Source organism: Castor canadensis, chromosome 14 (assembly GCF_047511655.1).
Source record: "Castor canadensis chromosome 14, mCasCan1.hap1v2, whole genome shotgun sequence".
NCBI classification, from domain to species: Eukaryota; Metazoa; Chordata; class Mammalia; order Rodentia; family Castoridae; genus Castor; species Castor canadensis.
The window spans coordinates 115,316,492-115,337,979 of NC_133399.1; the positions used below are offsets into that span (position 1 = coordinate 115,316,492).

Here is a 21,488-nt window from a genome sequence, read left to right on the forward strand (position 1 = left end):
TTCTTCTGCTCTGCGCCCTGTTTCTTCCTTTCTCTCCTGCTCACACTTGTGTTCAGATTGCCTTCCCTGACCAAAGGCACCTCTGCTTCTCTGCGTCATTTTTCTCCAAAGCCCTCATCTGCTTGGGATATACTCCTGTCGTCCTCGTCCTTGTAATTTGTCTCACTATTCTCTCGTTAGACCATGGATGTATCTCTAGCATGCAGACTAGTGCCAGACATCTGGAAGTTCGACAATCGTGTTTTCGGAGAAACTAATCCAAGGCCGAGGGGCCCAAGACGCACAAGTGTCCTAAGCGCAGTGACTCGGGTTGGACAGGAAGCGATTTGTCCAGAAGGGGAGACCAAGAGGATGTCAGCAGACAGGGGACAGAGGTAGGTTCTTGATACTGGCGGTGTTCCAAGAGCACGGGTCAAGCCAACACCCTCAGGTGTGGGTGGACAGCAGGTGTCTGGGCCGCGGTGGGGCGGAGTGGGACCCTTCTCCCCTCAGCTTACGGGTCCTCGCTTCTCCCCTCAATGTCGTTTGTCGCGATCACACCCGGAGTTCCGCGGGTGCGCAGAGCAGGTACGGCCAGCTGTCCTGTCCCTACCCAGGTGGGCGGCAGGTCCCAGGAACCGCCCGCCACCGCCTTCTCAGCTCCGCCCCGCCCCCTGCCTCCCGCGCAGGCTCTGCAGCGCGGCTCCCAGGGGCGGGGTCTAAGGGCTGAGCACACGCCCAGAATCGGTATTAGCCAATACTCAGCCTGAGCGAGGATGATTGACATCACACGGCAGAGGCCTCGGATCCGAATTGGACAATCCTACTGCTGTGGGCGGGCATAGGCGGGTGCAATCCGGAAGCGCCAGCGCGCGTCGGGCTCGCAGCTGGGGCAGGCGGGTGGTGGCCGGGTCAGTCATGTCTGTGCCGCGGAGGGAAGGTAGGCCAGAACTCGGGGCGTCAGGAAGCCTGGACTCGCGGGGCGGGGGCGTCAGGAAGCCTGGGGCGGGTCGCGGGACCGTAGGGAGCCTCGTGGGCTTGAGGAGACGCGAGGGCCGTGGGAGGTCAGTGGCGAGGCCTAAGGGGGGGGGCTTGAAGAGTCGTAGGGTCTTGGGGTCCGCGGTGTGCTGGAGGAGACGTGGGGACATGAGGGTCCGTGGGCGACCCCCGTCCCGCGTGGTGCACTCCCCGCGCAGCTGGAGGGATTAGGCCGGCGGGGGTCCCCGGAGGAGCAGAACCGTCGCGAGCCTCAGTTTCCCCTCCCTTCTCGCCGACACCTCTCTCAGTAGTCGTGTTTGGGCCAGGGCGCGGCGGGGTCTCGGGGCTTCTGGCGGCCATCAGTGCCGAGCTGCTGAACTCCCAGGCCGTGATTTTCTTTTCTGTGTTGACACGTGCTTCTGCCCTTTGAAATGGAAAGTAGGTGCACCAAGGTTAGTACGCTTTGGCTTTCAAAAGAAGCCCTGAGCAGAAAACGGGCAACAGTTACGATAGCCCCACTCTGTGTTTTTGTGCTAGAAGAGTGTTCAACCTCTTCTCTGAGTTCAGTAAGCTCTGACTTTCACCTGCTTAGCTGCAAAAAAACAAATCATCTCACAGATTAGACATGACTTAACAGGTTCAGAACTGTGAGACGCTGGGCTCCAAAACGCACATTAACATATTTTAATGAGTACCAAAACTATTTTTATAACCCTTCACTGGAAGGGTGGATGCCTTGTTGGCTAAATGTTAAGATTTGCAGAATAGACCTGATAGCTGTCACCTGCGTTCTGGGTTGATGTTGCATTCCTCTCATGTTTGTGACCCTTCTAAACTTGAATCAAATGCTTTATCTTATACATTAAATTATTGTACCATCTGCAGTGCACCCAGTCAACTTTAAAAGCCTTCCTTAACCCACAAAATAAAAATGAATGAAAGCCTTTGAATGTTTTAATCAGTCACTAAACCGTTTCACTGGAAATGGTCTCCTATTTCCTATACGTGATGGAATTGTCAGGCAAAGTTTAAGCTGTTTAAGAACATCGCCATTGAAAGGATGGATTAAGAAATCCTAAAAGCATAAAATGTAAGTGGAAAGCAGAATATTAGTCTTCTGTAACCTCTCAAGATCACTTGAAGAGCTCTTCTGCTGGGAAGCAGGCACTGAGAAACACTTACGGGAGGTCTGAGTTGGAATAAAAATTCTAAGCGCTTACAGTTTGTTGAAGCATGAAACCAGGGTTGATCTCTGTCTCCACTCCTTGTATTGTCGACTGTCTGCCTGTGTCCTGTACTGTATGTGTGTCCCCACCCCCTATTCTGTGATGAGTGTTACAGTTAGGGAAACATGTGGCAGGTGGAAATGATGGCTTGGTGTGATTTTTCCCTGGCCTCTCCTCTCATGGTCTACTGCTTTCAAGGACATGTGTCCCACAGGTATGAAGAGGTGGATGGGGCCTGTGTCTTTATGGGGGAAATGAGCAGATGTTCCTTAGCTCAGATGTGTAATGTGCTTCATATGGAATAGAAAGTGTGCAGCTAAAGTGGTTCATTCAGCCAGTGGGTTATTTATTTATTTATTTATTTATTTTCTGTATTTTGGTGGTACTGGGGATTGAACCTAGGGGCTCAAGCTTGCTAGGCAAGTGCTTTACCACTTAAGCTATACCCCTATCCCAGCCAGCCAGTGTTGTTGAGCACCTACTAAGCATGTGTGTCAGCTACTTTAGGCACTAGGGAACAGCAGCTTTGAGCACAAAATCCCTTCACATTAAGGCTCCAGTGCAGTTCAGGACTGCCCTGTGTTAGGGCAGGGGTCTAGGGGAACCAGACTGTTCTCTCACTGTGCCCTGGCACAGACAAGAAACTTCTGAAGAGCAATCTGAAGGAGTGACTCTGAATTTTTTTTTCTCTCTCTGAAATTAGATTACTTCTGAAAGTAGTCTGCTAATGGATCATTTTCTTATGTGATAATTTATAGCAAAATTATGCAGGATTAATGGGAAGAAGGTTATGCCTCTGAACCAATAGAGGCTTCTTACTTGAGTAAGAAGCTAAGAAGTTTTTGAATGTTTTCCATTTTATGTTGGGAAAAATGTCTGAACAACGCTGGAGGGTGCTGGGCCTCTGAGAGTCACCCTGCAGCTCTGATAACGAACTGCTTTTACTGATTGAAGAGACTCACACAACAGGTGCCATGTCTCAAGTGTAATTGAAGTGACTTCCATTCTACTTGGGTAGATGTCTAACATATAACTAAATGCTAACTCAGGGCTGTGGAAGGCATTCAGGGTCACAGTGAACAGGAAAACTTTTAGGGGCTGCAGTTTCCCTGGAAACCATGCAGTCCTCCAGGAAGGGGCCCTGCTGCTCTTGTCTTCTGATCCTGCCTCACACAGTGCTAGCCTCAGTTGCTGTGGGAATGAGTGACTTGTCCAGCATCTACCCAGTTGAGCACTCTTGCCTTTTCCTTACCTGATGGCTCCCAAGGCTCTGCCTGGCCACCTTTGGTTACAGAGTGTGTCATGAAGAAAATCTACCTATTTACTTCTCTTGGGTATAGTTTTGCTGTTTGGAGCACATGGAATTAGTGTGTATAATTCTCGTTTTCCAGATAATTCTTCAGATTCTGAGCAGCTCTCTCAGTCTTCTCACCTCCCTACTCTATGCCACATGAGGCTATCCTATCATGTTGGGAATGTTTCTTAGGAAACTTATCAAAGTTGAACTTGCCAGGCAGGTGATACTTAAATGCTGGGGCTGGGAGGAGCACCAGGTGAGAATATGGGGCTGTCCCTGGGAAGTTGAATGCCTCAGTTCTTGCCCCTGCTTCTGCTTCTTAGGATTCACTGTTGGACACAGACCCATGGCTTACTCCTGCTGCTATGTTTATGCACTTGTGTAAGGTGGATGGGAGTGAGTAGAATTAAGTAGGCCATAGCAACACCACACCTCTCCTTCCATCCAACTTCAGATAGAAATAGTGATCCCATCCTCTTGGAGTTGTAGCAGTGAATGCTATCTCCTCTCTAGCGAAGGTCACTGAAGCCCATCCTTGGATGATTCCTCTGTATGTTGGACTCAGTCTCATGGCTGGCCTGGGGAGTGCTCAGCTTGGAGAACACAGTGGTTCAGGTGCCTTTTGATAAGACTTTGTTCCTGCCGTGACCACTTCCTGAAGACTGCCAGGCTTGGCCTTCCTGGTGTGTTCTGAGAGTCAGGAGGATGGGTCAGGATACACTGGCAGCAGGTAGATTTGGGCAGCCACAACCACACATACTACAGACCTTAGTCTTCTGGGAATTCTCCTCAGATGAAATTAACTGTTAGCGGTGTTGCTGTACTTCCAGTTTGCTGCATTGCTGTCTGTTCTGGTATCTGTGTGTACCTTAGAGAATGGATTATGGTCAGCATCATATAGCACTTTCTGTGGTTCTAGTGCTCCTGAAGTCCTGGTAGTCAGAGGGGTGTCTGTGTGCATGTGTATGTATGTGTGATTCTGTGAGCATGTGCATGAGCACATGCATGGCTGTGTGCATATTGTGCATGTGAGCACTGTGCACATGTTTCCCCAGTTATTCTCAAACTTGCTCACAGTGCTGCCAACTCCTATGTAGTCTCAGAACTGGCGGTGCTGGTCAGAATGCATTTCTGTTGGAAAAATACCTCTTTTCCCAGTGCTGGGCGGGTGCAAGGTGACTGTTGGGGTAGAGTTTTCATTCTGGTCATATCTGTGGCTTCTTTGCTGAGTTAAATGTGTAACCATCCACTCGCCTATAAAGAAAGGGCAGCTGGGCACCAGTGGCTCACACATGTAATTCTAGCTACTCAGGAGGCAGAGATCAGGAGGATCGTGGTTCAAAGCCAGCCTGGATAAAGTAGTTCTTGAGACACTATCTTGAAAAAAACCCTTCACAAAAAAAGGGCTGGTGGAGTAGCTCAAGGTATAGGCCCTGAGTTCAAACCCTTATACCACAAAAAAGAAAAAGAAAGAAAAAAAATCAGGGCAGTGTTTAAGTTTCTGTGATAGACTGCAGAATTTAGGCAGCTCTTTCCCCTTTCAGAGGTCCTTATTTTGGCTGTACTGGGGGTTGAACTCAGGACCTCGGGCTTGCTAGGCAGGCAGTTTTTTGCAAGCAGAGAGAGTTTAGAGAATGCTGGCAAAGTAAGAGTAATGTTGGGCACAAGCTTGGAGAAGCTTCAGTCTGTGGTGATGGAAATAGGAACCCAGTATAGGTTCTGAGCAGAGTAGTGCTAATGCCTGTGTCCCTGAAAGATAAATCTGGAAGTAAGCAGGTAAACATGGCCAGGCAGCCAATACCTGATGGGCGTTTAGGTAGGGATGGTAAGATTAAAGGACAGCATGGGAGAAATGGGTATAGAGGGATTTCCTGAAGAGGCCGGGCCTGATGATGAACAGGCTGCTGAGACTTGGTGCAGATCTTGGGGGCAGCTACAGACTTGGCTTCTTCTGTATTAGGCAAAAGTCAAGGTCGAATGTGGATGGAGACCACAGAAAGAACCCTAAAAAAGTGAGGTGAAGTGCCATGAGAGTTTCCTCCCCTGGCAGCCTGTCACCCAGCTAGGGAAGGCTGAGTTCAATCCCACCTGAGGTAGCACAGCTAACTCCCTATGATTCTCAGGCACCTTATCTGTGAAACAGGTGCAGTAATGGTGTGCATTGTGAGGACTCAACCAGTTGACATACTTGTGTGGGTCTGTAGAGGCAGCCAGCTAGTTACTGTCACTAAGTACTTTCCCCAGGGTGCAGGAGGTTGTGGGGTCCTGCGTTTGCCTGTAGAAAAGAGCAGCACAGGTAATGAGAGGGGGCAAGCCATGAGGCCTCTGTGTTACCTTGTTCAAGGTGAGGGAGTACTTGTACATTTGAGGGGAGTACTTGTACATTTGTGAAATAGCCAGTGCCCAGAAAATACTACTGTGAGGTCCTGAATTGAGGACACAGTGGAAGAGGCACAAGTCCATTGGGTGGTGGTGTGACGCCCTCTTCCTCTGGGCCAGAGGTGTGGCCAGGTGGGTACAGAAGTGACAGCTGTTTGGGAACCTTTTCATCTTTGGATCGCATTCTATCTGTTGAGTCCATGTTGAACATCTTGTCAGTCATGAGTTCTTTGTGTTGAAGTTAAACTGTGTCTAATGAAAAGACCAATGTAATGAAATAGGGAAAAATAAAATTATTGGAGTAAGAATTACAGTTTATCCCATGTCTATCTGGGTATTTTTTTAGCCCAGTCTGTTTCAATCAGAAAACACCTCTGAGAGCTGAGCAGTTGCTGAAGGTCCAGTCCAGGTCTGTGGCAGAACCAGGCCTCCTGGAAGTGCCCTTGCTCTTTCGCTGTTAGGATGTGCTTAATAATCCTAAATGAAAGCTATTATATGTACTTGGATTTAAAATGAATAGTTAATGATACATTAAATACTGTAAAAACTCTAAGGAAAACCTTTGGACAAGGTATGCTTGGAATATTCTTTTTCTTTTTTAATATTAAAATTTTTGTAGAAAATTAATATCTAGCGTTTTTCTGCTACTTAGATAAAATTACCACGTAATATTGGTCATGGTTTAAGATTCTAATCATGTACCATTTGAATTTTATTTAGAGTACTGTTTTTCTTTTAATTAATATTTCATGAAGCTTGCCAACTCTTGCTTAAATCTTAGCTAATCTGTGTGCCATTTATAATTCTAGTATGAAACTCATTACAAATCTGTCATTCATTGAATTAGCACACTACACTGAACTTTTCCTTCTTGTAAAGTGACGTAATACTATTATCAATTTATTCTTTTACTCCTAGATTCACCTTATTATGATATTAAAAGTGAAAAAAAAACCCAGTGAATATCATTTTGGAAAATCTGTAGGTAGACTGGCATATTTTCAGCCAGCATTTTTTTTTTTTTATTTTGGTGATGCTTGCTAGGCAGGCATTCTGCCATGTGAGCCATACCTCCAGCCCATAACCAGCCTTTTTAAAACATAGTTTTTACTGAAAAGAGAATTCAAAATATCAGATTTCTAAAACATGTAATATGCCTAGGAAAATTTAAATTCGAAGTGCCTGCTGAAACAAGGAAGGTAGGTATCAGGATGAAAAAAGAATAATCAAAGCTGCTATTTACTATGGTATAGGGGAATTTTTCATATCTTATTTTAACCTGATGAAATTACTTGGTCTGTTTTGTTTTGTGGATTTAGTGCTGATGTTTTAGGGGATTGTCTCCAACACAGCAGGGTGAGGTGAGGTGAGCCATGTCCAAATAGCTGCAGTGAAAATTCCTGTTATTGGTCATTTTGGTCTTATTTTCAGTAGCGGGTTTTAATTTAAATATTATTTAGTTTTAAAAGTCTGCTACCTCTTGTTTCAAAATCTAGCCACTTTTCCACTCACCAAGCTATTAAGTAAAAATTTTAAAAAAGTATTTCATAAACTTTTTTGTTCTGTTATGTTTTTCTCTGAAAATGAAACATCAAGAAGTCACATTTTAGGGCTGGATTCAGTGGCTCAGCTGTAATACCAGCTAATTGGAAGGCAGAGATCAGGAAGACCTTAACTTAAGGCCAGCCCAGGTAATAAGTTATAAGACTCGCCCCCCATCTCAACAAATAAACTGGGCATAATTGTGCGTATGTGTAATTCCAGCTACACAGGATGCTACACATGGTCTATGGCTGGCCCTGGACAAAAAATTGTGAGACCCTATCTGAAAAACAACTAAAGCAAAGAAAAAAAGTGGGGGGGCTAAGGATATAGCTCAAGTGGTGGAGGGCCTGCTTAGCAAGTGGAGGTCTTGAGTTCAAACTCCAGTACTACAAGAAAAATGACATTTTAAGAGTTACTTGAGGAGTGGTGGAGTTGGTCATGTGATGGAGGGCCTGCTTAGCAAGCGTGAGGCCCTGAATTCAAACCCCAGTACTGCCCTCCCCCTAAAAGTCAATATTTGTGGTATTCTTTGTTTTGATGTAATTGCTAGGAACGCATTACTGTCAATGTTACAGCTTTTTGTGAACATCCAGTTACTGAAATAGTTCTTTTTGACTGATTTTATTCTTCATAGCTCCAAATCAGCTACATATTTTTTCTCTGAAAGTCAGACTTTTCTGATACGAGTTTATAGGGGTCACGAAAATTTTGAAACTTGGCTAGAGAATCACAAAGGAACATTTCTAATGTCTGCCATCACCGTTGCTTCCTAGATAAACAGTATATGTGCAGTAGAATGAAATATATAAAGTTATACCAATTTTTATTAAAGTATATTATGTACGCAGATAGGAGAAATATATTACTTTTGCAATGAAAATGAATTTTTAAAGAAAATAGTCATGATGCTCATAGGGCAGCATCTACTGCTCCCAGAGATCATGGGAGCCCCTTTTTCTGTCATGTATTTTTTACTTGGCTTTCTTTTTTATCCTAAAGGAATATTACAGAAGGAAAGATTCTATTTTGTTTTGTTTTTCTGTAAGAGCTTCTCAGATAGGGTGTACACCTATGTTTCTGTGATCAGTGAGATCCTGTTGTTAATGGTACTCGTTACAGTCTGTGACCACAAGATCCTGGTTATTGTGCTCCAAATGGAAAAATCCAAGAAAAGCACATGGATAGGGTGAGGTAGGGTAGCTTCATTGAGAGAAGGGGTCACTTGTCCTGCCAGGTAGGGAAGAGAAAGCAGAAACAAGAGGGCACAGTGGAGTGCAGGTAGAGTCCACAGGCCAAGAGAGACAGTGAGCAAAAAAGAGAGAGAAAGAGAGAAAGAGAGAGAGAGAGAGAGAGAGAGAGAGAGAGAGAGAGAATAATGAGTGAGTGGGGAGGGGCACGGGCATTTCCCATCCAGGTGAGGGTGATCTGGCCCATCCCCAGGTAACCTACATGAGCCCAAAACTTTTCCTATTTCTAGCCTGCCTCACTGTAACTGGCAGCATTGATGAAAGTGGAGACATTATGTCATGGGAAATAAGCTAGACAAAGAAGCACAAATACTGCATCTTTTCATTCGCTTGTGGTAGGTGAAAAAGTTGACTGCATAGGTAAGAGTATGATGGTGGTTGTTTGAGGTCAGGAGAGATGGGATAATGGGTGTCAGCACACACTTAGGTGGAGAAATAAGGTCTAGTGTTTTGCAGCACCTGGAGGACTGGTTTACCACAGCTAATACACCCACATGAGGAGCTGGAGGAGAAAGCTCCACGGCTCACTCCCAGAGAAGTGATGAGGTGGGGCTGCTCATCTGATTTGATCATTAGCCATCACATCCACGTCTTCAGGTATCACGCTGTTCCCCGTAAGCATGCCAGTTAAAAAGAGAAATTAAAACAGAAGGAAAGTCTGCCTGGGCTGTGGAGCACACTAGAGCAATGTGGCACTTTCTCCTTGACTTGCTGCCTTCTCTCATGGAGGAGCTTTTATACAGTGTCACTGTTTTAGGGGTCTGCTCTGATACCATAGCAAAATAGAAAAAATAATTCCTTGAAATGCTTAAATGGTATTAAACATTTGTCGAAAATGGAACAAAACTTTTTATACCCAACTGTTTAGTGTGAAATCAAGTCACTGTGCTGAGGAAGAGTTCAAGATTGAATAGTGTTACCAGCAGCTAAACTCCCATTTCTTTTTTGGGCTCATATATTTACAGTTTTTCTTAGGTGTCTAATTTCTGAAAATGCTTTCCTCAAAGATTTTTATTTTTATTTGGCTTCTGTTTTTAAATTACTGTAAAATAGGTGTGTGTGTGTGTGTGTGTGTGTGTACTAGTGGGAGGTAGGAGGGTAAAAGAAGGAGATTAAGGTGATGGGATGGTAGATGGACTTCATATACCTATATGGAACAGAACTAAAACCTCTTGCAATTGCTTTAAGTGGGATGAAAAGGGGGTGAGGGGGAGAGTCGATGGGAGCAATGTACAATATAAGTCTAATTGGCATTGTCACTATGAATTCTCCCAATAATGAATATATCCTAATAAAAATTTATTTAAAAAATTGAAATAGTAAGTGTAGACCGCAGTCCTTTCTGAAAATTATATCAGAATAACTCAGTTCATTTGTGGAAAGGAGACCTAATTTTTGCTTGGTGTCACAGCCTCTGGTTGAGTCCCTCATTTCCCAACTCTGTTTGCCTGGTCAGGTTGGTAATTGCATTTATTTTTCTGCAGGCTGTTTTTTTGTTTTTTCCCCAATTGGCTTTAAACACCTATTCCCTTGCTCTTTTATTTTCCTGTGATTGCTTTTTGACAGACACTTGAGTTTCAAGTTAAAACTTGCTCCCACTGCTGGAAGAGAAGTACATTGATGAGGTGTGAGAAAAATGAGAAGATGCTCTGGCCTCAGGTTTCTGCTAGAGGCTTTGGAGTCCTTGTGCTTACTAAGCGGTTTTTATTTGGTCCACAGGAGAGGTCAGAGCTCTCCAGTCTCCAGGGGCCTGTGACAAAAGTCTGCCTCCAAGACCAGATCACCCAGCTCTATTTTCTGGGGTAGTTTTTTTTTTTTTTTTTTAGTATATTAGACATTAAACAGAAAAAAGACTTTGAACCTTCAACTTGATTTTTAGGCATACATTTATAATATGTAATTTCACACACAACAACAACAGACATGCCACTTCAAGAAAGGAGCATTTTAATAAGCCAAAAATCATTGATAGTTTTAAAAGTCATACTTACTGTATGGACTAACATGCTATGTTCTAGTATCCTGATAAAAACAGTCTCGATTTACATTGTGCTTTAAATGTTAATCACAAAATGAATTGGCCAGTTGGAAGACATATTTTGTTCACTGAAAAAGTTATTATTTACAGGAAATGGTCAACCAGCTTATAAAGTTATTTCATTCATAACTAGGGGTTTAAAGTTATCAGTGAGGCTTAAAGTGGCTGGCCAATGTTTTAGACTAAAATGGCTGATTTTTTTTTTTAAATTAATGCCATGAACACTGTTAGTGATGGGAAAGCAGACCTTTACATCTCATATCATGGACTCTGGTGCCTGGACCCAGATACTGTGGCCTAATTCCCCTTATGAATATACAGGGACTATCTACTTGCTATGGCCCCTAAGCATTGCAGGGCTGTCTGTCCCTTATGAATTATAGTAGCTGCTACAAGGAAGTCACTGGACACCAGAGGTGTGCGAGGTTCTTAAGATGGAAATCACATCAGTTACTTGGCTTATGAGATGCCCACACCAATGTAGCTAGTGATAAAGTTTTTTTTTCCCTCTCTCTCTTTTTTTTTCATTTCTGAACACAGATCAGCTTAATGTAAATTAAAGTCTGTTTAATTTAAATTAATTTAATTTTAAAAAGAAGATTTTCCATTCTGTTTAATTACATGTAAACTATGCAGAGGTCTTCACCCTGCATATCTGAATTTGCATGACTTTCTTCCCACTCCCACCCTACTTATAAAAACTGGCATTTAAACTTAAAGACTAAAACTTTTAAATTTAAATCTTATTTATATATATATTTATTTTAAATTTTCAAGCATTGTTTTCCTGTATTCTGAAATCATGGCATGGTCCTCATGTGACCAGTTCATTATTTTGAATATCAGTCTCATCATCTTACTGTCTGTGGATGGGGTTGCAGCATGGGGTGTGCCTCCCTTAGGAACCTCAGTGTTTTGTGGTGGCTCCATCTCTGTTACCTGTTTACTACTCAGATTTCTTATTTGTCTCTAAGGATAGCAGGATGTGTTTCTGCCTCCAGTGGACCATTCCTGTAAAGTGATTGGTGATTTTAAGCAAAGGATGGACTCCATTAGACTTGTGTAGGAAGGAGAGCAGTGGTAGCACTGAGCAGCCATGTCCCTGATCCTGCTGGCTGATTCCAGGCTCCTGAAGAAAGGGCCACTCCAGGTCTGGGCAGAGAAAATGCAGGATGAATGCTGGCATCTTGTGTTCAGCTGATGCTCTGTTGTCACACAAGGGGCAGGACATGCCAGAGAGCACTGTCCACACAGAAGAAGGAGCAGCCAGCGCTGGGGTGAACTGAGCAGCAAATGTGTGAAGGTAGCACAGAGTTATAACCCTCAGAATAAATGAAATATTCACAAGTCCACACATGAATAATGAAAGGAAATGATCCAAAAACAAATGGGGAAGTGGGAGTGGCTTTTTGGAAGGATCCACCTAGTAGTACAGAAGGACAATCAAGTGCCACAGGCAGGGCCCCAGGTGATGCCAAAGTCGAGGGGAAGGGATCATATCCCCAGTCTGTACATTGTAAAGGGGAAAATAGTAACTCAGGGTCTCGTGCTTGCTAGACAAACACTCTACCACTTGAACCACACTCCCAGCCCTTTTTAGTTTAGTTATTTTTCAGATAAATTCTTGCTTTTGCTGGTTAGCAGTCTGCAAAAAACTGAAACTAGATCCATGTTTATCACCCTATACCAAGATTAACTCAAAATGGATCAAGGATCTTAATATCAGACCCCAAACTCTAAAGTTGGTACAGGAAAGAGTAGGAAATACTCTGGAATTAATAGGTATAGGCAAGAACTTTCTCAGTGGAACCCCAACAGCTCAGCAACTAAGAGATAGCATAGATAAATGGGACCTCATAAAACTAAAAAGCTTCTGTTCATCAAAAGAAATGGTCTCTAAACTGAAGAGACCACCCACAGAGTGGGAGAAAATATTTGCCAGCTACACATCAGACAAAGGACTGATAACCAGAATATATAGGGAACTCAGAAAACTAAATTCTCCCAAAATTAATGAACCAATAAAGAAATGGGCAAGTGAACTAAACAGAACTCTCTCAAAAGAAGAAATTCAAATGGCCAAAAAAAACACATGAAAAAATGCTCACTATCTCTAGGAATAAAGGAAATGCAAATTAAAACCACACTAAGATTCCACCTCACCCCTGTTAGAATAGCCATCATTAGCAACACCACTAACAACAGGTGTTGGCGAGGATGCGGGGAAAAAGGAACCCTCTTAAACTGCTAGTGGGAATGTAAACTAGTACAACCATTCTGAAAAAAAATTTGGAGGCTACTGAAAAAGCTAGACATCGATCTACCATTTGATCCAGCAATACCACTCTTGGGGATATACCCAAAAGACTGTGACACAGGTTACTCCAGAGGCACCTGCACACCCATGTTTATTGCAGCACTATTCACAATAGCCAAGTTATGGAAACAGCCAAGATGCCCCACCACTGATGAATGGATCAAGAAAATGTGGTATCTATACACAATGGAATTTTATGCAGCCATGAAGAAGAACGAAATGTTATCATTTGCAGGTAAATGGATGGAATTGGAGAACATCATTCTGAGTGAGGTTAGCCTGGCCCAAAAGACCAAAAATCGTATGTTCTCCCTCATATGCGGACATTAGATCAAGGGCAAACACAACAAGGGGATTGGACTATGAGCACATAATAAAGCGAGAGCACACAAGGAAGGTGTGAGGACAGGTAAGATGCCCAAAAAACTAGATAGCATTTGTTGCCCTCAAGGCAGAGAAACTAAAGCAGATACCTTAAAGCAACTGAGGCCAATAGGAGAAGGGGACCAGGAACTAGAGAAAGGTTAGTTCGAGAAGAATTAACCTAGAAGGTAACACCCACGCACAGGAAATCAAGGTGAGTCAATGCCCTGTATAGCTATCCTTATCTCAACCAGCAAAACCCTTGTTCCTTCCTATTATTGCTTATACTCTCTCTACAACAAAATTAGAGATAAGGGCAAAATAGTTTCTGCCGGGTATTGAGGGGAAAGGGGGGGAAGGGAGGAGATGGGGGGAAGGGGGGAGAAATGACCCAAACAGTGTATGCACATATGAATAAAATAAAAATTAAAAAAAAATAAGATAAAAATTTTCAGCTTGAGATTCTTAAAAAAAAAAAAAAAAAAAATTCTTGCTTTTGTCCAGGCTGGCCTCAGACTTTATGATCCTTCTGCCTCCATCTCCTTCATAGTTGGGGTTACAGGTGTACACCATCACATGTGGCTTGTTTCTGGGATAGGGTCAGGCTAACTTTTGCCGGGGTTGGCCTCAACCCATGATCCTCCCCTCTCTGCCTCCTACTAGCTGGGATTACTGGCGTACATTACCATACCTAGTCCAAAAAATATTAACTTTGTATGAAGAAACGTAGCATCTAGCGTACTTTCCCGACCCTGTGGTAATCAGGTTAATCTCATCAGAAAGGAGACAGTGTCCTAAGTCCCGACGTGGTATGTTGAAAAGAGTACCCCATCTGAAGCAATTTGCCTAGTGAATAACCTCAATCTAATCACAAGAAGACATCAGACAGACCCAAATTAGGAAGATTCTACAAGCCATCTTCAAAAGTGTTGAGGTCATACAGAGGGAGGAAATGGGAGGAACCATGCAGTTTAAGGAAAGCAAAGTGACCTGAGGGCTGGTGGGTATGTGATCTGGAGTAGACAGGACTTGAGGGCCCTTGAGGGCTGGGTGTGCACCATCGTCCTGCATTAGTGTTCGACAATTGTACCATGCATGCATGACGTTGACCTTGGACACCCCTGAACAGGAAGACAGGTCCTGTGTGTGTCCAGGTTATGTGAAAATGGAAAATCAAAAGAAAGGGAACCACAGGCCATAGGGATGGCAGGTGCACTCTGAGGGAGTGTGTGATCAGGACAGACAGCAGTGACCTGGACAGACAGATTGGTAGTTTGACAGAGGGGTCCAGCCAAAGATGGAGGGGACAGAGTCGGCTAAGGCCTGTAGCCCGTTACTGGAGCCAGCAACACCAGTGGAGGATAGCCCAGGAGAGTTGCAGTTTGAGGTAGAAAAAGTGAGTTCATCCTGACTGTTAAAATACCTGGTGGAAAGGGGACTTTGAGCTGTGTCTGTGGGTTGTTAGAAATAGGAGTGTCGAGGTAGGCAAGCTTCTGAGAATTTCAGTCCCTGAGACGAATCAAAAGTGTGAGGAAATGAGAAGATCCAGGAAGAGCATGTTGTAAGAGGAGGAGCAGGGGGCAGGGTTGAAGAGAGTCCTGGCATGGCATTCACCAGGGAGGTGAGAAGGAAGGGCAGCGGAAGGGGAGACAGAAGATGGAAGACCTCCTACTACTCGGGAGCACATTGGGATCTCATGTGACCCGGCCACCCAGACCTGGATGAAATTAATCCCCGAGGAGAGGAAGGAACCACCTATCCTAAATCTTCAGACAATGTGCAGCTACCTGCAACAGTTATATAGGAGAAGACTGAGCAATAAAGTGAGCTGAGAATCCAAAAGACCTAGGATTCCTTGGTCTTTGCAAGCTGTGTTGGCTACTTGACTCTAGACTTTTAGGTGCAATAGGACACACAGTTGGGATTACATTCCATCTCTTCTGAGAGATTAGCCTGCATTATAGAATTCAGTGATGTGCTTTCCAGTATCGGTTATTTCATTTTGGTTGTACTTGACAAAGAAGTACCTATGAATGGCAACCTGTTTGTGAACATTTACTGACACTTTTTACTGACTTTTATTTCCCTCTTAGAATTCTTTATGATGTTGATACATCTATATTACATATTTTCATTTGGAACATTTCATAGCTTTGTTGAAAAATTACCATTAATTAGGCTATAAATATAATTTATTTTGGGCAATAAATTGAGTTCAGTGAAAATGCCCCCTAATCTTTGCGTTTTAGCATATGCTTATCGTGTTGCTTGTATCTCAGCCCAGAAATCTGTATTAGGAAGCTTCAGGAAACAAATAGGCCTACAGGTTGCATGCTTTGCTCTTTACCCTGTTTAGTTTTATGGGTTTGTTGTTTGTGGTGGCAGTGGTTTGGTTTTTTTAGCATCAGCTTTCTTGTTGAAGCAAACTCTGTTGAAATGATTGGCTCAGTATGTCCCAGAGATGGCCTGTTTTTTCCAGAGGGCTTGACCTGTGCTTGTTCTCTTTTGGGATTGTTTTCTGTTTTTGTATCATATCTTTCTGTGGTGGAAGTTATTCAGCCACAGGGGTTTCATAGCATTGCTTGGCCCTGACCATGATCTGCTATTTCTTCATAGTATTTTCAGGCCTATACAGATATAACACACATGCAGGAAGCATAGAGGTGTTTTCTGCTAGATGACTGAATTTACTGCCACCATGTAGCAAGTCCTCCTTTGTAAAACAGGGTGGCTGGTTACAATTTTATCTTAGAATTCCATCTAATTCATGAAAATTATTGCTCATTGATAGTTTGTAGGTAAAGTATATTTTATCTACCTTTGTTTCCACTAGAAATTGTCACTGTAGTCATTTGGAATAGGGCATTTTCTTATTTGCAATTTGATTTTTATATGAAAGTTTGAACCTCCCTTTTGAATATGCCTTTGAGTGCTACAGTACATTTTTAGAAATGTTCACAGCCACCTGTCTCTTCCCATGGCCCAGGGTGTTCTCTCTAGCCTTCTGATACTTGGAGATGCATTCCCTGTGGTCATTCACATGGGCCCTTTCTTCACAGGGCTGTGGGGTCTGCTCAGCGTCAACAGATTGTATGGGAACCACACTTTGGCAGAGTTCTATATAATAATGACAGCTTTACATAACATTTAAAAAATAGTACATGGGAAACCTTGTTGCCAGGACCTCGCTAGTCCTGGGGTCTTATGTGGTGACATCATCGGAATGCACATTTCCACTTAACCACAAGGTTTTTGTTCCTACTGAAAGGAGGCCTGTACTTACCCTGGGCTACAAAGGTTTGTTTCAGCAAGGGCTCCATTTGTAACATTAGTGCTCACCTGTACCTTGCCGAGCACTTTCTGGGTTTTCATAGGTACCTGCAAAGCCACTGGAAGTTCTTTGTAATTGGGGTGCAAAGAGCTTTTTTAAAAACTCACATTGTGGTCTTGGTAGCTGGAAAGCACTTTGAAGTGGTTATTTCTAACACAAATATCTGAGAATATGATGGAATTAGGAAGGATCTATGTTTTTAGGTAAAATGTTTCTGTGTAGGGCCAAGGAAATTCTCCTCTTCTTCCCCTGTGAGCACTCATTGTCTCTATTTAGAGTTCATGTTGGACAAATTGTTATATCTCCAGTTCTGCTGAATTGTCCACTGTCTTCCTGAAGGCACTAAGGCACTCATATTGGGCACCCTGATTTCTGCTGTAGAACTCTGAGGCAGCATTTTATTTGTTTATTTTCTGAATTTAATGAGGTTAAAAAACTCCTTTTATTTACCTTTTCCCCTCATCATTTCCAGCATGCTGTTTCGAGCTCATATCTGTTTATAAGCTGCACTTAAGTCAGGATGGAAATATTTATTCATTAGGGCAGTTCCCAGCCCCCCTCAGTAAAAGGGGAGAGACAGAAGGTGGGAGAGGGCTGTGTCTGTCTGTGTCCTGCTGGTCTCCTCAGACCTGGCTTTAGGAACTGTTTGGCCTGCACATGGACTATCTGGTCTAGCTGGTACCTGGTGCCCAAGACCAGACCCTATTCTGCTGTGGTTCATGGGCTGCACTGGAGGAGAAATCCAATGGCAGGCGAACCCTTGCAGAGAAGAGCACAGTCGGTGCCGTGCAGGTATGCCTGAGTGTCCTCCCCCAGGTCATTCCTGACTACCTCCCTGACCTGTGAGACAGCTGAGGAAGTCAGTATCCTCCAGTGTGCGGTGTCCACTGAGGGGTGGGGCCTGGAGGTCCTCTGAGAGGCAGGTCTTCTAAGGGGCAGGGCCTGGAAGATCTGCTGGGCAGTATGTGGGTGGTGGCCTGAGATTCTGTATCAGGAGGCTCATTAAGGGCTGGTGATCACTCTGGAGGCCCGTTGCTTGTCTGTCAGGTGGATAAGGATGCCTTTGTTTTAAATGAATGTCATAGGTAATTTAAATAAATATAGTAAGACATTCTTTTCTTTTGTTGATCCTTTGTAGTGTTTGTTGAAAAAGTGTTGAAGAAACTTTTCCCTAATGTTCCAAGAGGCCAAGAAAAGTGGGCACCTCAGACTTCAGCCTTAGAAGTACCACCCAGGAGAGTGACCTCTGAGAGAGTGAAACACAAGCATGATCGTCATCTGACAGGTAATAGCATGTACTCGGTTTTCCCCAGCGACCTGCGTGGCACTGGAGAGTGTCTCCTTTTGGGCTCTCTTTGGAAAAGAAACTTTGCAGAAGTCTCAACAGCAGTGGTTGGTGGTGCAGGCGTCTTTCTACCCACAAGCTCTGGTGCGTCACGTACTCACTTGTGGAAGGAAGCCGATAGTGGTACTTCCCAGGCATACGTGAGGTGGCAGTGTATTTTTTGTTGAGTTTGTTTGCAGGTTGTTTTGGAGGAGGAGATTTGACTGTGGGTAAAGCTTTGATTCATGCAGAAGGAGAGCCTCTGTCACCTTGTCCCTGATCACAGTTGTGACTCCTAATGGCCTCCATGGTACCATTTGTCTTCTGTCCATTCAGGGACAGCACTTGATGTTCCTGGCACATTGTGAATTGGTCTTTGGCAGACATCTGTTCCTGAGAGAGGCCTACCCAAGTTCACCTGGGTGGCAGGAGTGTCTACAGTGTCCCAGCAGTGCAGCAGCATTAAGCAGTGGGGGCAACTCCATAACAGATGCATTACTGAACCACATGACATACAGGTGGTGGGTGGAGCTGCTTTCTTCCTAATAGATACCTCAGCACACAAAGCTAAAGTTGAGCTCTGAGGTCCCTGTCCCTTTCTTGAGGTCATTTCCCTATCTCTTTTTCTTTTTTTTATTTTTCTTTTATTATTCATATGTGCATACAAGGCTTCGGTCATTTCACCCCCCTGCCCCCACCCCCTCCCTTACCACCCACTCCGCCCCCTCCCTCTCCCCCCACCCCTTCGATACCCAGCAGGAACTATTTTGCCCTTATCTCTAATTTTGTTGAAGAGAGAGTATAAGCAATAATAGGAAGGAACAAGGGTTTTTGCTGGTTGAGATAAGGATACCTATACAGGGCATTGACTCACATTGATTTCCTGTGTGTGTGTGTTACCTTCTAGGTTAATTCTTTTTGATCTAACCTTTTCTCTAGTTCCTGTTCCCCTTTTCCTATTGGCCTCAGTTGCTTTTAAGGTATTTGCTTTAGTTTCTCTGCATTAAGGGCAACAAATGCTAGCTAATTTTTTAGGTGTCTTACCTATCCTCACCCCTCCCTTGTGTGCTCTCGCTTTTATCATGTGCTCATAGTCCAATCCCCTTGTTGTGTTTGCCCTTGATCTGATGTCCACATATGAGGGAGAACATACGATTTTTGGTCTTTTGAGCCAGGCTAACCTCACTCAGAATGATGTTCTCCAATTCCATCCATTTACCTGCAAATGATAACATTTCGTTCTTCTTAATGGCTGCATAAAATTCCATTGTGCATAGATACCACATTTTCTTAATCCATTCGTCAGTGGTGGGGCATCTTGGCTGTTTCCATAACTTGACTATTGTGAATAGTGCCGCAATAAACATGGGTGTGCAGGTGCCTCTGGAGTAACCTGTGTCACAGTCTTTTGGGTATATCCCCAAGAGTGGTATTGCTGGATCAAATGGTAGATCGATGTCTAGCTTTTTCAGTAGCCTCCAAATTTTTTTCCAGAGTGGTTGTACTAGTTTACATTCCCACCAACAGTGTAAGAGGGTTCCTTTTTCCCCACATCCTCGCCAACACCTGTTGTTGGTGGTGTTGCTGAGGATGGCTATTCTAACAGGGGTGAGGTGGAATCTTAGTGTGGTTTTAATTTGCATTTCCTTTATGGCTAGAGATGGTGAGCATTTTTTCATGTGTTTTTTGGCCATTTGAATTTCTTCTTTTGAGAAAGTTCTGTTTAGTTCACGTGCCTATTTCTTTATTGGTTCATTAGTTTTGGGAGAATTTAGTTTTCTGAGTTCCCTATATATTCTGGTTATCAGTCCTTTGTCTGATGTATAGTTGGCAAATATTTTCTCCCACCCTGTGGGTGTTCTCTTCAGTTTAGAGACCATTTCTTTTGATGAACAGAAGCTTTTTAGTTTTATGAGGTCCCATTTATCTATGCTTTAGTTGCTGTGCTGCTGGGGTTTCATTGAGAAAGTTCTTACCTATACCTACTAACTCCAGAGTATTTCCTACTCTTTCCTGTATCAACTTTAGAGTTTGGGGTCTGATATTAAGATCCTTGATCCATTTTGAGTTAATCTTGGTATAGGGTGATATACATGGATCTAGTTTCAGTTTTTTGCAGACTGCTAACCAGTTTTCCCAGCAGTTTTTGTTGAAGAGGCTGCTATTTCTCCATCGTATATTTTTAGCTCCTTTGTCAAAGACAAGTTGGTTATAGTTTTGTGGGTTCATATCTTGGTCCTCTTTTCTGTTCCATTGGTCTTCATGTCTGTTTTTGTGCCAGTACCATGCTGTTTTTATTGTTATTGCTTTGTAATATAGTTTATAGTCAGGTATTGTGATACCTCCTGCATTGTTCTTTTGACTGAGTATTGCCTTGGCTATTCGTGGCCTCTTGTGTTTCCATATAAATTTAACAGTAGATTTTTCAATCTCTTTAATGAATGTCATTGGAATTTTGATGGGAATTGCATTAAACATGTAGATTACTTTTGGGATTATCGAAATTTTTACTATGTTGATTCTACCAATCCATGAGCATGGGAGATCTCTCCACTTTTTATAGTCTTCCTCAATCTTTCTTCAGAAGTGTATAGTTTTCCTTGTAGAGGTCTTTCACATCTTTTGTTAGGTTTACACCTAGGTATTTGATTTTGTTTGAGGCTATTGTAAATGGAATTGTTTTCATACATTGCTTTTTCCGTTGTTAGTGTATAGAAATGCTAATGATTTTTCTATGTTGATTTTATATCCTGCTACCTTGCTATAGCTATTGATGATGTCTAGAAGCTTCTGAGTAGAGTTTTTTGGGTCTTTAAGGGATAGGATCATGTTGTCTGCAAATAGGGATATTTTGACAGTTTCTTTACCTATTTGTATTCCTTTTATTCCTTCTTCTTGCCTGATTGCTCTGGCTAGGAATTCCAGTACTATGTTGAATAGGAGTGGAGTCCCTATCTCTTTTTCAAGATGAGTCTCACTATGTTGTCCAGCTGGCTTAACCTCGTTATTCTTCATGGCACTTTAGCCATAGTTTCTCATTGGATATTGAGTCGCCACATAATTCTGTTTTGGGAGTTGTTGGAGCTCCTGCTGGTTCGGCTGAATAACCTCGAAAAAGAGGTCCAGTTCCTGGAATTGGCATCTCTTATAACATCTCCCTCAACAGCATGTCCAACAGTGCTACATATCAGCCTTCTGCCCCACAGGTCAGAGCACAACCTATGTGAAACACATTTTGCCAGGGAAATAACATGAGTCATTGTGATAGGATTTCCAGGTAAGCCTGTCTAACCTATAGTATAATGAGTGACTATTGTACCACTGTGGTTTTCGGCATCCGTGGATATAAGACAAGTAGGAAGGAAAACATTTCCTTTACTTTTTATAGATACTAGGCTATACTGACATTGCTGACATGCTTTTCATGTGGTGTATTCCATGTTCTTTTTCTGTACCTGTCCACC

At 43.3% G+C, this 21,488-nt stretch overlaps 1 protein-coding gene across 14 annotated transcripts in view; it reads left to right on the plus strand.

The window, feature by feature from the left end:
- Positions 1 to 823: 823 nt before the first annotated feature.
- Positions 824 to 21,488, plus strand: part of Erich1 (glutamate rich 1) — a 142,516-nt gene continuing 121,851 nt past the window's right edge. For 8 of the 14 annotated variants that reach the window (XR_012441599.1, XR_012441596.1, XR_012441598.1 and 5 more), the window contains exons 1-2: positions 13,869 to 17,492; positions 17,839 to 17,985. Coding sequence is in view for 9 of the 14 variants with exons in the window: in XM_074055345.1 (XP_073911446.1) it covers positions 17,420 to 17,492; positions 17,839 to 17,985 (220 nt within the window). In the remaining 5 variants the exon portion in view is untranslated. Of the gene's footprint in view, positions 920 to 13,867; positions 17,493 to 17,838; positions 17,986 to 21,488 lie in introns of those variants that run through there. The other 6 variants (XM_074055350.1, XM_074055351.1, XM_074055347.1 and 3 more) reach the window with 4 other exon arrangements.